The 14,425-nt window shown below is 32.2% G+C and overlaps 2 protein-coding genes across 18 annotated transcripts in view; one reads left to right on the top strand and one right to left on the bottom strand.

Annotated features, from left to right (window-relative positions):
- Positions 1 to 6,608, top strand: part of b6 (pentraxin-related protein b6) — a 35,585-nt gene extending 28,977 nt beyond the window's left edge. Inside the window, exons 5-8 of the mRNA XM_011066497.2 lie at positions 929 to 1,028; positions 1,605 to 1,819; positions 2,756 to 3,112; positions 4,643 to 6,608. Coding sequence (XP_011064799.2) covers positions 929 to 1,028; positions 1,605 to 1,819; positions 2,756 to 3,112; positions 4,643 to 5,026 — 1,056 coding nt within the window. The 3' untranslated portion in view covers positions 5,027 to 6,608. The remainder of the gene's footprint in view (positions 1 to 928; positions 1,029 to 1,604; positions 1,820 to 2,755; positions 3,113 to 4,642) is intronic.
- LOC105152304 (uncharacterized) overlaps positions 1 to 14,425 on the bottom strand; it is a 327,635-nt gene that overhangs the window by 101,395 nt on the left and 211,815 nt on the right. For 16 of the 17 annotated variants that reach the window (XM_087407726.1, XM_087407725.1, XM_087407737.1 and 13 more), the window contains 4 exons: positions 9,890 to 9,916; positions 8,218 to 8,386; positions 7,876 to 8,074; positions 7,349 to 7,544 (listed from right to left, as the gene is read on the bottom strand). In XM_087407726.1, the coding sequence (XP_087263852.1) occupies positions 7,349 to 7,544; positions 7,876 to 8,074; positions 8,218 to 8,386; positions 9,890 to 9,916 (591 nt within the window). The remainder of the gene's footprint in view (positions 1 to 7,348; positions 7,545 to 7,875; positions 8,075 to 8,217; positions 8,387 to 9,889; positions 9,917 to 14,425) is intronic. The other variant, XM_087407728.1, reaches the window with a different exon arrangement.

Below are 14,425 nucleotides of genomic sequence, written 5' to 3'. Positions count from 1 at the left end.
TTAATTAATTTCAGAACTAAAACTTATATATATTATATATATATAATGTGTGTGTGTATGTATAAATATTAAGTTCATTTTAATAATAATAATTCAAATTTACAGATGTATGTAATATAAAGAATATAATTGGAGTGAATCCAGTAGTGAGGAAGGTTAAGAGAAACGTAGTTATTTTCTTCAAAACGCAATACATTTTATCAACGCTTTATTAAGTTAATAAAATTATTGCAATTATCACATAATTATGTATTAGGTGTTGGAATTAATTCGTAGCGTTTTACAAGTGATGGGAAGTACTTTCATTAATGTATTTTTTAATGCTCATGTGAAATAAATAACATTCTTTCATTAAAAACGCTACGAATTAATTCCAACACCTAATAATTGTCAGCAATTTGAAATACAAGATTCGCAACTAAGTGCAAGATGCATTCGTCGTAAGTTCTAAGCCGCATGGGGACTGTCAAGACGACAGTTTCCTGCATTTAGATTGCGGACAAAAATGAAACGGAAAAGAATGGCGACGAAATAGAATAAACTGGAAATGGAAAGGTATAGAATTCCATATCGCGATATTCTCATCCGAGGATACCCAGGTTACTTTTCAAATAAAAAAGAATAGAAACCAATTTAAATTTCCATATAACATCGCTCGACTGCGGACGTGCAATCTATCCACTGTTATATCGTACACAGGAGACATACAATCCTGAGTTTCCATTTTATTTGTATCAATGGCTTATACTGTTGGTTTTTTCGGATTTTCTTCTAGCAATCAATTAAGGGAGCATTAGACTAGACTGCATTGCAGACTAATTTCACATGTCGTTTAGCCCAGCGAATAAAAGAGCGATTTATGCGAAGATATATCTTTAGATATTTAGTCAAATACGCGAAAAAACTTACATTATCGTGCTTTCTTCAGCTAGTTGGGCATGTTATCAAAGGCGGCGGAATCGCCATTTCGGGACAGGAACAACGACAGTTGGGTGGCGGTTTCCTGGAAGGCGAAGGTGCGCCGCCAGGTAAAAATTTTATACTAATCACTTGGAAATAAAAGAATTACAATTATCGAGTTTCAATTATTGATAATAAGACCGATAATACGAAAGGAATGGTTTTGCTGCAGTATCTAAAAATTTAACCAGATTGATGATGATGGTGCAAAAAATTTTAACATTCTACACTGAGAGCAAAAATGATTGCAATTATCATATAATAATACAACTATAATTTATAGTCATTTTCAGCTATTATATATTTTTTTATAGAATTGTAAGTATAATTATTATTACCAATATTATAGCAGTAATAACTATAAAAATAAAAAGAGATCTTAACCATAATTATTTTAGCAATTACAGCCACACATATAAAACACTTTTCTCTCAGTGTAGCAACCAGTTTGAATATTCTACACAATTATTTTGACGGTTCAGATAAAATTATTTTCTGTATCTAATTTTTAGATAGGTATTTCAGTAAAGCCATTCTTCCATGTAGTGGATTAATTATCGCACATCGAATTATGCAAACGACATCGTTGACGATAATTTATCGTCGCGACGCGCGTCTGCTGACTAACGTCTACTCTCTTTCAGGTTCCGGTGGCTATTTAGGAGAACTGACGATGGTACAGCTCTACAACGTTGCCCTGACCGCGGGCAAGGCGCACAAAGATCACAAGCACCATCACGCCCATCATTACGAACATGACACCAGTAATAACACGCCAAGAACCACCACGCTGCCGCCTGTAACCGGACCACCCTTGCCACCGCATCCCTATCTCACTGGAGGGCAGATCAATACACAAGTATAATCACGTTTTCTCACTTCGTTACACTTGAGAGCGCTCGCGTATGTGCTTCCGTATCATCAAGCTAATTACCTTCCGTTCCCTGATTAGCGTCACCGGAAACGAGACACGGAGGCATCTAAAAAACATCCGAGGAAGAATCCGAAAAATTAGAACGTCTTGTTAAATGTTTTCGCGCATGGAAAGAACGATTTTGTTGAAAAATTTAGGTTACATTATTAGATACAGATCTGAAAAATTTTATTGAATTATTAAAATAATTTCTTAAGCGTGATAGCTGCATAAAGTTTTGACATTTTAGTAATCAGCTTAAATGTTCTATATAATTATTTTGATAGTCCAACATTATTTTCAGAACTATATTTAATTAAATTTTAAACCGACGTATAATTGGCGCACAATTTGCTTGAACTGTTATAACTAAAGGAGCAATAATAATCTAATTCTGTGAGTTGTTTTTATGGAAGTAACTTCCATGTGTGCCAAAATATAAATTAATCCATTTTTGTATTAAGTTCTAACGTAAACAACATATTAACATGTATTTAATAAATAACAAACTAAATTTTGATGAAATTTAATACATTTTCTCCAATTAAATTATTCATTGTTTTAATTAAATGAATAATATATTGGAAAGAAGTATAGTGGCAACCTACGGAAATAACACAAACTAAAAACAACTCAAATTGAGTACAATTTAACATTATAAATTTAATAGTAAACAGTAATGTTCACTTATTTATGTTAAATTTTTAAATACTTCAGCAAAATCACCCTTTCTATGTGATCATTTTTCACACATCTTTTCGCGATGCCTCTTAAATGTAAGACGTCCTACTTTCCAGACCCCACGTTCTAAGTATTATTTCTTCTACGCTTCGCCACGCTCAATTGAGCATGAATGTTTCATGCGTGCGAACGACGTTCCAGGTGAGGATCAATCCAGGGGCACCGATTCAAATCGTACAAAACGGCCTGACTATCCGTCATCCGGCATTACCGCCGGTCCCGGAATCACCCCCACAACCGCTCCCGCCCTTAAACTTCGACATTTTTACGACACCCTTCCCCGCACTGCCGACGCAGCAACGATTGCCCGCCGCTCCTAGACCGTCGTCGATCTTCGCGGATGGGCCTTATCATAATCTCTTCAAAAGAGAGAAGACTGAGTCCAAGAAACGGGATATTAAGAACGAGACGGTGTCAAATCTGACTGAATCTAAGAAATCAATCACGAAGAGAGGTATCGAGAAAACTTCGAAGGAAGCTAATACTTCAGATAGCAAGGTGAGCGTGATTAAGGACCTATTTTGTTTCTATAAATGATATTGTTATTTATTAATAATAAAATAACAAAATTGTCGTGAACTCGGTATCATTTTCTTAATTGAGTATAGATGTTTAAAATACTAAAATCATCTATTGTAATTAAAACGAAAAAATTGTTACATGAGTTTAGATAACAATAAGAAAATAAAATAATATAAACACGAAAAGCACGAGATTTTAAGAGATGTTTTATAATGTGTTTAGTTCTACATATGTAAATAAAAACAAATACCGACACAAAAAGAATTAACCTAATTTGAACTTAGAATACTTCTGCGCAAGCCTTAAGTCTGTTTTCACAATATATGATTAGGTTACCAAAAGATTTATCAATGAAATTCATTCATGAATCTTTTGCTAACTTTTAAATAATCATGTACTAAAATAGACTTTAATGATGTTATTATTGAATGATTATAGTAAAGGACTTAGATACTTATTCTATTAAAAAAGAAATGATATTAGTAAAGGACCTATTAGTTTAGGTATCTATTCTGTAAAAAAGGTAACGATAAAAGTATCCTATAGTAAGGAGATATTATTGAGTTTAGAACAATTTTATCATTACTTATTGTTACGGAATAAGAGAAGTTCTTTACTAAAGTTTTGTTATTACTGAATGATTGTCGTTAGTAAAGAACTTACTTATTCTGTAACAAAAAATAACGGTAAAAATTGTCCTACTCAACATCTTCCTAGCTAGTGAGGACAATTTTATCACTACTTTTTGTTATGGAATAAGAAAAGTTCTTTACTAATAACAATTATTCAATAATTTCATCGTTAAGGATTACAGAATCAGGCCTTAAGTTTGAATTTCTTTCGCGTGTCCGTTTTTATTTATATAAGGATAAATATGTTAATGGAACATCTTCCAAAGTCCTTATCTTTTTATCTATTTCGTGTTTTTTGTTTATATACATTTCATTTCCCCAGTGTTACCTCAACTCGCAAAACAATCCTGTTCGTCTTAATTAGATCATTTTGATACTTTAAACATCACTCGATCGTAAGGTAATAATTTTTCTCAGCAAATGTTACCGTAAGTTTCGACCTAACAATTTCCGATCTATTTAACGTAAGAAATTGAAAGACTTTCGAAGAATCAGAGTGGAAATAATCTCGGCGAATGCATTTGACTTGCCTGCCAGGATCCTAAGATTTTTCATTGTATCGCTTCAAAAATATCTGTTTCACGCCGAGAAACTCTCATTCTTTCCAGTAAATTTCAGTTCAAAACATTCTGACAATTTCATATTACTTTGGCTTTAATAGACTGATTTTTTAAAATTAAATATACGATTTAAATTTCTTCTAAGAAACCTTTGCTGAAAATCGCTTCAGGAAACAAGTCTAACTTTTTTCTTTTGCATTTCTACATAAAATGAGCAAAAGGAGCAATATATATTCTATGCATACTGTGAATTTCTATTTGTTCAACTAATAGCGCGTTACGCTTCATGTGTTTCACATTTCTCAAATTCTCAGGTATCTTTCGTGCCAAGAACGGAGGTCGCGAACAATAAAACATTAGGAAAACGCGACGCCGACAAGAAGAAGAGAGGACTGTTGCAATTAGGCGACGGATCAATCTTCGATGATGGATACTCCATTCCTCAAGACTTGGACGACGATTATTTTGCGGGATTGACGGATTATGGACTCCAGACGAAGGGAACAAACGAGGAGGACGAGGAGGAAAACGTACGGGAACCCGCTGAAGCCGAGGTCAGATATGTGATGAACCTCTGCGACGGATGCGCCGATGAGCCGTTCGGGAAAGCGTTGGTCATAGGCTGGAGATCAGTAGCCAAGAAACTTTATTCCGGCGCGTTATACTTGCCAGCTGTACCGGCGTGTAAAGCATTCTAATCAACTGACGAGACGACGCGGCAAATCGCGCGCAAAGACGATATTACGTCGTGTAAATTTTCGCTGAATTTATCAAGCCACCCGGAAGGCTCCATTCTAAAAAATATCGAGGTGAATTTAACATTATGCAGTGTATCTACACAATTCTCACCGTATTAATATTAACATAAATGTAGTGAATTACATTTCTAGTGTTTATATCAACACCATCATGATGGATTTAAAACCCACAGTTATTAAATTCCATCAAATTCACATCATGTTAGTGTTAATGTTAATAACACACAACACAGTAAGAATTATAAAGGCATGATATTAAATCTACACCGATATTTTTTAAAGCATCGCGCCGAATAACCAGGCGAACCCTCGACATTACGGTCGACGAAAGATCGACGATCTCTCGAGAACAAAATGTTCCCAGGTATCCCACGCCATGTTTTAGATCGCTGAGTATCTTTAGTTGTTACGGGCGAAGATGTTTGTCACGCAATCTTTCGATTTTTTTCTCCCTGTTGTCCATTGAGTCTTTTCTTTTCTCGTGCTTAGATAATGTAGCAGAATATTTATTTGTATCTTCGTAAATATTACAAATATATTCGAAGATGTGAGTAATATTGCCATGAAAAAAATTGCGCTTGACAAAACATTTTGCCAATCATATTTATTTGCAATTTCTGACCGATTAACTGTATGACAATTAAGTCTGAAGCTTCCAGTACTGTGAGGGCGAGTACGAGGTCAATTGTGACAAGAAACAATCGCTACTCTCATTAGCAGAAATTAATAATTAATTTATAAAAATCCTGTGAAATCTTGTTTAAAGATATTAGAATCCTAATAAGTTTATTTATGCACTCTTAGGAAAACTTCTGATTTGTAAAAGTAAATTTGTAAAAATATTATTTATAAAAATATTAACGAAAGTTTTATCTATATATTCTAAAAAATATAAGTATGGATTTAACATCATGTTGAAAACCATGTTAAATTTACTGTATTAATGTTTATATCAACACCATGATAAGAATTATACAAACACCGCAATTGATATAAACATCAACATGATGTGAATTTAACATTATATAGATTTTTAATTATGTCAAATCCTCATCAATATATTTTTATAAGAGCATACAACAAGTCGACTGAAATCTTCATTAATATTTTTACAAATAGCATTTTTACAAATTTACTTTTACAAGTAGCTGAAAGTTTCTTTAACAAAAATATGCGCTGAATGTCGCAATAATTCGTACACAAAGGTAGAATTTTATTAATTCAAAAAATGTTTATTAATGGAGTGAAGGATGATTGATGTTGTAGAAGGACAGTATTATATTGTAAGTTCGAAAATTGATCAGGAATAACAACGATCACTTTTAACAAAATACTCATCGCGATTTTAAGGTGTATGCTGATCGATTGACCTCGGCGAGAAGGGAAACTTAACTACGCGACGGAAATCGCCTTGATCGATCAGTAACGTATGCCTCAGTTGCTTAAGCTCAAGACTTAGCCCTAGTGATATATATGTATTTTGTGTATATATGATGTATGCCGAATAAACTTTTGCATTATATTCTTTGATTTCTTAACAATATTCTAACACAAAACATCTCAAACTTCGTACATCTCATAATATCATTGACATATTTTATATATGATTACTCTCTCTTAATTAATAAATCCTAAAAAATATTTCTATAAACACGCGGTACTTCCTTTAAAAAAAAAAGTTGTGTTTTTGTCAATTGATTTGACTGTTCAGATTAGAAAAGAGTACAATTTATTATTCATTTTCAAATAAAAAAGAATATCTTATGATGTACTTTATATCTTTTCGAACATAATCATGAAAAGTACGTTCTTTATAAAGTATATAAAAAAGTACAAATTATTTTTTCAAATAAAAAGAATATCTTATGATGATTTCTATACTTATATTCCTCCGAATATATTGTAGATATCAAGATATGACATACATAAAATGTAAAATTAAACGAAAGAAATTGTCCCTCTAATAAAGTAAATATTTTTAAACTATTCTATAATAATCTCTTATATGTCCAATTAAAAAATATTCCATTATAGCTCCTCTTCGAGTGAATCACATACTTAAATATAATTATCAAATTTTAGTAATCCTATTTTGCATGATGGGCTGAAGAGGATATCTTTTCAATGTAATATTGCGTTATAACGCAGACTAAATTACGTAAAACTTGAGTAAAAAAAAATACCTAACTAACCAATTTCATCTTCGAAGAAGGAGAATAAAAGCGACGAACTAAGGATGGAGGCTCGTTAACTCGCACTTACCTTGCTCTTGTGAATGTGCTGATGCTGATATTCACTGTCGAATTCTGGTTCACTGAAGTAGCTCTGATCTTCCCAATGGGGAGGCAGACCGCCGCCGCCACCCGGCACCCCCAGGGGTCCCGGCATCCCCGTCACTCCATCGGCACTCTCGAAAAGTCTCAGGACACTGCGATCCCTAATATCTCTCAGGTGTGATCTAAAAACCAAAACGATCACTTTTTTTTTATGTTGCTGCAACGCAATCATTGTTCCTTCATTAAAATTCATTGAAACAAATACGTTCTTTCCGAATGTTATCATAACGAAAATTAAATAAATTGAAATTAAACAACTCTATGCAAAGCTTCTAAAACATCGCAATAGCGAATATTTGCAATAGATTTTGTAATAAATAAAAAATTTTTTAAATTGTTTGCAAAGCAAAATATATTTAACAACAGATTACGTTCTTCGAAATATCGTTTGACCATTTGAGAATAAAAGGTGAAATTTAGCAGAATATATTTATAATATGGCATAAAAATTACCTTAGATCTTCGAGTTCGTAGAACATGTCCTTGTTGCTATCGTGTATGTAAACTTTTACGTGAGGACTGTCCAGGTATTCCATAGTGAGTTGTTTCGGAAAGCTTCTGACGAAAAGAGCTTTGACGGTGTCTATACTGGTAATCTCATTCGGCAGCAATGCTCTCTTCGTCTCGTTCCTATATTGCAGGAACACTAGTCCTAAAAAGTACAGAAATGCATTTGTTTTATACAATGATTATCAATGACATATTTAAGACTGGTATAATGGTTAAGACTAGTAATTATCCGCTGATTCAGATTTAGGGGATATTATTTTATGTTCAACATATATTACATATTACCTAATGGTCGCTCCAAAGTCTTGCTGGGCGTTCGTACGACGGGCAGGCTACTTCTTTGCTTGCCCCCTCGCCGAAATCCCGTGCTGGAAGTCTCCACTTCGGACATGATGCCCGGGTCGTCATCGAAAAGCATCGTCGAAGGGGGTGGATAGCCGCGCGGAAGAGGCGACTGAAAGCACGCGAAATTTCAGTAAGGTTTCGATTCATTTATGATCCGCGAGTTTATTTACGATTCTGTTATTGTATCATGAATTGCTTATCAGTGGCATTCGTGAAGAAGAAATCATACGAGTCACTTCCCATACAGCACTGATTGTTGCAAAAAACTTTCAGAAAAGTTGTAAAATCATTTCAATCTTTCACGTTTTATGTGCAACAATTCTGAAAGAATTCTGCAAAGTCATATAAAATGTTACAACAGAAATGTTTCTGAAATCTTTCACACATAATAAAATTGAAGAACAACAGCATCGCCGCGCGCTTAAAGTTAAATAAACGTGGCGGAGTTCTTATTTCTTATAAGCAAAAAATTAGAATTTAGAGCTCCTAATTGAACTTCAAAATAGTAAATAAAATGTATTTTAACAGTTTAGTTTCGTTTAACATTGTATAAAAATTAATTTAGAAATATATTTATGAGACTTAAAGCATCTAATATTCTTGAGATTTTTAATTTATTTTTATAAATTTTCAACAACATTTCTGATATATTTCAAGAAGATTAGCCATTTCAATAACCTTTCGGCAATATTTCAGAAAAGTTAAAGATATTTTTCAATAAGATTTTTTTCAGCAAACTTTCTATAAAATTTCAAATGCAAAAATCACTGATATTTTGTTATTCCAAAGTTGCCTCAGAGCAGAAACATTTTATACTGTTTTTGAAATGTTTCAATTCATCAAAGGAACTATTTCTGAAATACCTCTGAAAGGTTTCTGTGCTGTACGAGTTAATGTATTCAGAAACAACATTCCTGTACGTACCTAACTCAAGTCTAATAAAACCGAATTAGCATTAGTCTATTATCGATTTGTGCTGATTAGAATTCGAACGATTTGCCAATCGATAACGGCAGAAAATTGTGAGCATTTATACAAACTGCGTACGGAATTGCAAATTTAGCATGATTTGTATGTAAAAGCGCTTGACTATTCCGTAATAAATTTTACTGAACATTTTATACCGTTATTATATACGACTTATACGATTATTGTCTAAAAATATAGCGCATTCAAATAATCAATATAAGACTCAAATAAGACTCACAATCAAGCATTAAAAAAAACGAATCTTTCTAATTTATTTCATCGGTGTAATTCATTATCAGTTATCCTATATAGCACAAACTTCCAAGGAACATCCTAAGACGATCAAAAGACATCTCTATATCTTCTGTATGTCTTAAAACAATTTCCAGGATTTCTCTCGAATAAAGTGTGCTACATAGGATATCACTTAGAGTTTTATTACCTGCCGCTGTAAATGCATTCACAAAGATATTTTCCGAGTAATTACGACACACGGTCACAACTCGAGGATTACGTAGATGCCACTCAAAGAAAAACGATCGTGTCAGCATGCCGACATGCACGTTGACGAAAAAAAAAAAAAGAAAAAGAACTAATTCCGCAGGCAATCTTGCGTGAAAAACATGAAAATTAAAAAAATTACCTTTCTCTGGCGAGACTTGGTCCCCATCTGTCGGCGGCAAGGCAGGTAACACGGAAACACACACACAAAGTAAAAACCAGTTAGATGTGTAATACATTGCGGGGTAGAAAAAGGAGGGAAAAAGAAAGAGAAAAAGAAAGAGAGAAAAAAAAAACGAAAAAAACCGACAATTAACTGGAAACAATCATTTCGAGAAAGAGATCGAGTAAGAGAGGCGCCAATCACAAGCGATAGAGTTACTCTTCGTTGACAGGTCGGCCGTGTAACTCGAGCGTAAATTGCGGCTGCAAATACTGCGATACATAGGCAGCAGTTTCCTGTTCGTAATAGGAACATGTTCCACGAATCGTTTTTCGGTTTTCGAAGCACGCCAAAGCGTTGATCGAATCATTACTTCTTGCGTAACGTCCTCACGCTTCGTAAATCAAAGCAATTATATCCTAAAATGTTAATTTCCTCTTTGCGTTCAAAAACATTACCCGAATGCCTTCGAGTATCATTTTATCCTTGTTTAACATCGGCATTTAACAAAGATAAAATGATCAGAGGTTTGAGTAGTGTTATCAAACGTAATTTTTCATGGCTTATACATGGTGATTTGAGAGATATGTTATTATGTAGTTTGTCAAATGTGATTAAAAAATAAAAGAGAAGGTGGAATATATACACTTATGAATCCAGATACAAGGAAATATGGAGTACCTTCCGCCTATTGTATTTTTTTTATATTTAAATAGTTTCCTTATTTCGAAAGTGATATTCTCATAATAACTCAAACAATTAAGTTTCTCAAAAAAAAAAAAATAAAAGAAAAATAATTATATTTTTCAATTCGACAGAAATTATGGAGTAATCAAATAATACAAAAAACAATATATTTCTAATCAGATGTTATTTTTGTCATTTTCGTTTCATATCTCTTAAAGAACGATCCTTTTTTAGTTATGATAATTTTGATAATTTTTTTATAAAGTTAAATTAGCTCATTTTTGATAACTGATAAAGATAATATTTATATATCTTTTAGAATAATTATTTAATTTATTCATGTTAATAACTCGAAAATCATTTTTTTGTGTCACTTTTAAAGTGAGGACGCGATATAACGAATATATGTAATTAAATATACGTATTTGCTAATATAATATGTATTTGTTATATAATCAATATAATATGTAAATAGAATAAAACGTATAAATGGAGTATATCTGGATGTATCAGAAAAACGTTGATTTTCGTCATTTCCGTTAGGAGATGCTACATACAAAAGCAATTAATAGCAGCTGTGTTTGAAAATAAATACTCGCAGTGAGTTTGAATTACAATCCTGTCCCTTGTATGGAATTTTCCGTTATTTCCTGGGCGTGTGTAAAAATACGTATACGCTATGTAAAAGAAATTGTGATTGTGCGGAGGTACTCCTTATTTCCGACACATTGATTTGTTACATAGTTACATTATCGCATTTCTTATAAAAAGTTACGAGAACTGCAAGGTCGGTGCTTATGATATCCAACATTTACATATGCAATTCACGTTCAAGAATATGTGTTAAATACTTGTTACGATGTTAGCAACTCTTTCAGATAAGAGATTAAAAGATAGGAAAAACTAGAATAAAAAAAAGGAGAGAAATAGAGAGAGAGAGAGAGAGAAAGAGAGAGAGAAAGAGAAAGAGAAGGGAAAAACTGAGCACCCGTTACACGTGAATGCATAACTATAACGAAGGGTTAGGGTCATTGTACGCGCCAAGCTAACCAGAGGGATAGGAATAGAGATATATATTTATGTATATGTATATAGTATGAGGAAAAAAGCGAGATTGCTGAGCTTGCTTGCTTGCTTGCTTTTATCGTGGACGTGATTACCGGCTCTTTGACTCACATTTTCAACACACAGATTCATACCAAACTTTATAGGTACCTACAACGTTATCATATTTATAATAAATAATTATTTCGCAAGCAATGCAATGTAATTAATTAATGTTTTCTAAAAATAGCAGTGTTACACATTATAATCTTTTTAGATTATGTAGAGGTAAAAAACCATGAACAAATTAACAATTTTACTGAAGATCTAAAATTTAGCAAGATACAGATCTTGAAAATAATTTCAAAATTGAAATCATCAAAATAATTATGTAAAACGCTCAAGTTGGTTGCTTGAACGATAAAATTTTTTGCAGCATCGCTCGTCATGTTTGAATTTTCTACATAATTATTGTGTAGTCTAACAAAATTATTTTCATATATTTATCTAAATTTTTAGATTTCGAGAAAATCAATTAAAGAAAAGTGAAAATCAAGAAACTTTATACATTTAGAATTTCGTATAAATTTTATACATTTAATATTAATTATTTTATACATTTATTTTATTAATTATTTTGTAATTAACTTTCACTTTTTTAATTAACCTTCACTTAACAATACGATTTTGAAAAAGTGACTCCATAACTGTTTTGAGCAATGTAATTTCGTGATTTGAGACGTAATTTTATTTTTCACAAAACCACGTCGCGTCGTATCGCAACAGAGCGAGTATTATAAACCGAGCGAGTCGCTAACTAATGGCAAAGCTGGAGAACATGATGACGTAACGCTCGCATGTTCGCTATCTCGAATGTGCACCACCTGCGCTCCGAGTTCGATTATCCCCTACAAACCGCAGAGACACCCCGAGGATGTTCAATAACCACGTACCAAGAGCTAATCGATCGTGCAACATCCGTCTAACACGAATGTCATGATCTTCAGATCTTTTGAGCACGCAATGTACAAAGCGTGAGATTTAATGATGTCTAAATTACAATACTAATTGCAACTAATGATGTTCAAAATAAATAAACAGTAAATAGAAATTCATTCGCGAAATTGATCATCAGCTCAATATAAATTTACATTATCTTCTCGAGCAAAAAAAAATTCATGAACTTGTAAACTTTTTAATTTGTAAATTTTTTTACACGAATCAGTTTAACAAATAATTACGAATTAACGAATAATAATGAATTATCAGGTATGTACATATTAAACGTTTATATAAACACAAATTTTACACGATATTGTAAATAATAATATATATTTAGTTTGTTGAAATTACTGATATTATAATCTATATAAAGAGTCAAAGAATATTAGGTGTTTATTATATGAGTACAAAATACAGAATTATAACATAATAATATTCTCTCATTTTCTCCCTTATGCATATATTTTTCATGTTAATAATGATTTTGAAAATAAAAATAAATTTTAACCTTAATATTTTTACTAGGTTTTTAAATTATTTTGATGTGATCAATTTAGTTGCACTAGCAATAAAACACAGTATATATTTTTTATACAAATAAATTTAATGTTTCTTTAAATGTACCTAGTTATTTTAAACTCCTCCGACTATTAATTTTATTTTTATTAAAAAGAAGAATATATTTATAATAAGCAATGGCTGCTGCTGCTAAAACGTTCAAACGTTAAAGATGCAGACTCTAGAATATTATCCGCAGTTACTAAGCGATTATCGTTAAAAGTTTAAACATCCAGGTAATTAAAGTGCAGAAAAATGAGTCAGAAATCTGGGACGTTAAGAGGACGAGCTATGTAGATACGTTTACGTTCAATATGTCGGTACTCGGTACCCTTCAATTATCGGAAACGATGAACGCAAGAAACGAGGACATCGTAGGTGGATGATAATTAATTAACCGCTTCCTCTCGTTACCGGCGGTTCTTGACCGCGTAGTGTCCGTTAAAGTAATAAGCTGCGAGTATCACATAATATTTCCAGTTAACATGTGATGGTTTAAAAATTTTTTTTTTAATTGGTCGCATAAGATATCTGGCCGAAAATTAAAGTAGGTTATAGAAGTATAATCCGCTATTTTTATTAAATACTTATACTGTTGTAACATTTAGACTAGATTTATTCTCTTACTCTCTCATGCTCTTAATTTTTTATTCTTTTGTTCATTTAGTAAATTACCATCTAGTTTATCCGAAGATAGAATAATCGGTTCTTAATCGTGTAAGTTAAATACGATATTAACATATGATATAAATAATTCCATTAAACATTACATGTACGCGAATTATATTTCATCAATAATATTTCCCAATAATTAATGTACGAGAATATTGCACGCAAACGATACTGTAATCTTTTATCTATTATTAGGTTTAATGGTATTACGATGCATATTATGCGTCTCGTGGAAGTTTTGCAATAACGTCGTGAGAGCTTAATTACATCATAAGTTTGCACGTTCATCAATTATGAAAAGTTTAATTATGCATAATAGCGATTCGCGAAGTACATTACGAGATAAAAATAATATTTGTGTATTTTGAAATATTATGCACGCAGAAATCTCTCTACGCAAAAGAATAATTTTATTAAAGTTATCTAAGAGAATACAACTTTTTTCGCGAGCGTTCGAGGATTGTTTCATTTCTACATTTTTTTATGTATTTTTCCTCATAAAAATTGAGTTATCATAATAATGACGTAATACTTAAGGAGAAATTGCTACAT

This window comes from Acromyrmex echinatior, chromosome 7 (genome assembly GCF_024713525.1).
Source record: "Acromyrmex echinatior isolate Ae372 chromosome 7, ASM2471352v2, whole genome shotgun sequence".
NCBI classification, from domain to species: Eukaryota; Metazoa; Arthropoda; class Insecta; order Hymenoptera; family Formicidae; genus Acromyrmex; species Acromyrmex echinatior.
The sequence above is the reverse complement of the archived record's forward strand: the minus strand, read 5'-3'. Positions and strand labels throughout refer to the sequence as shown.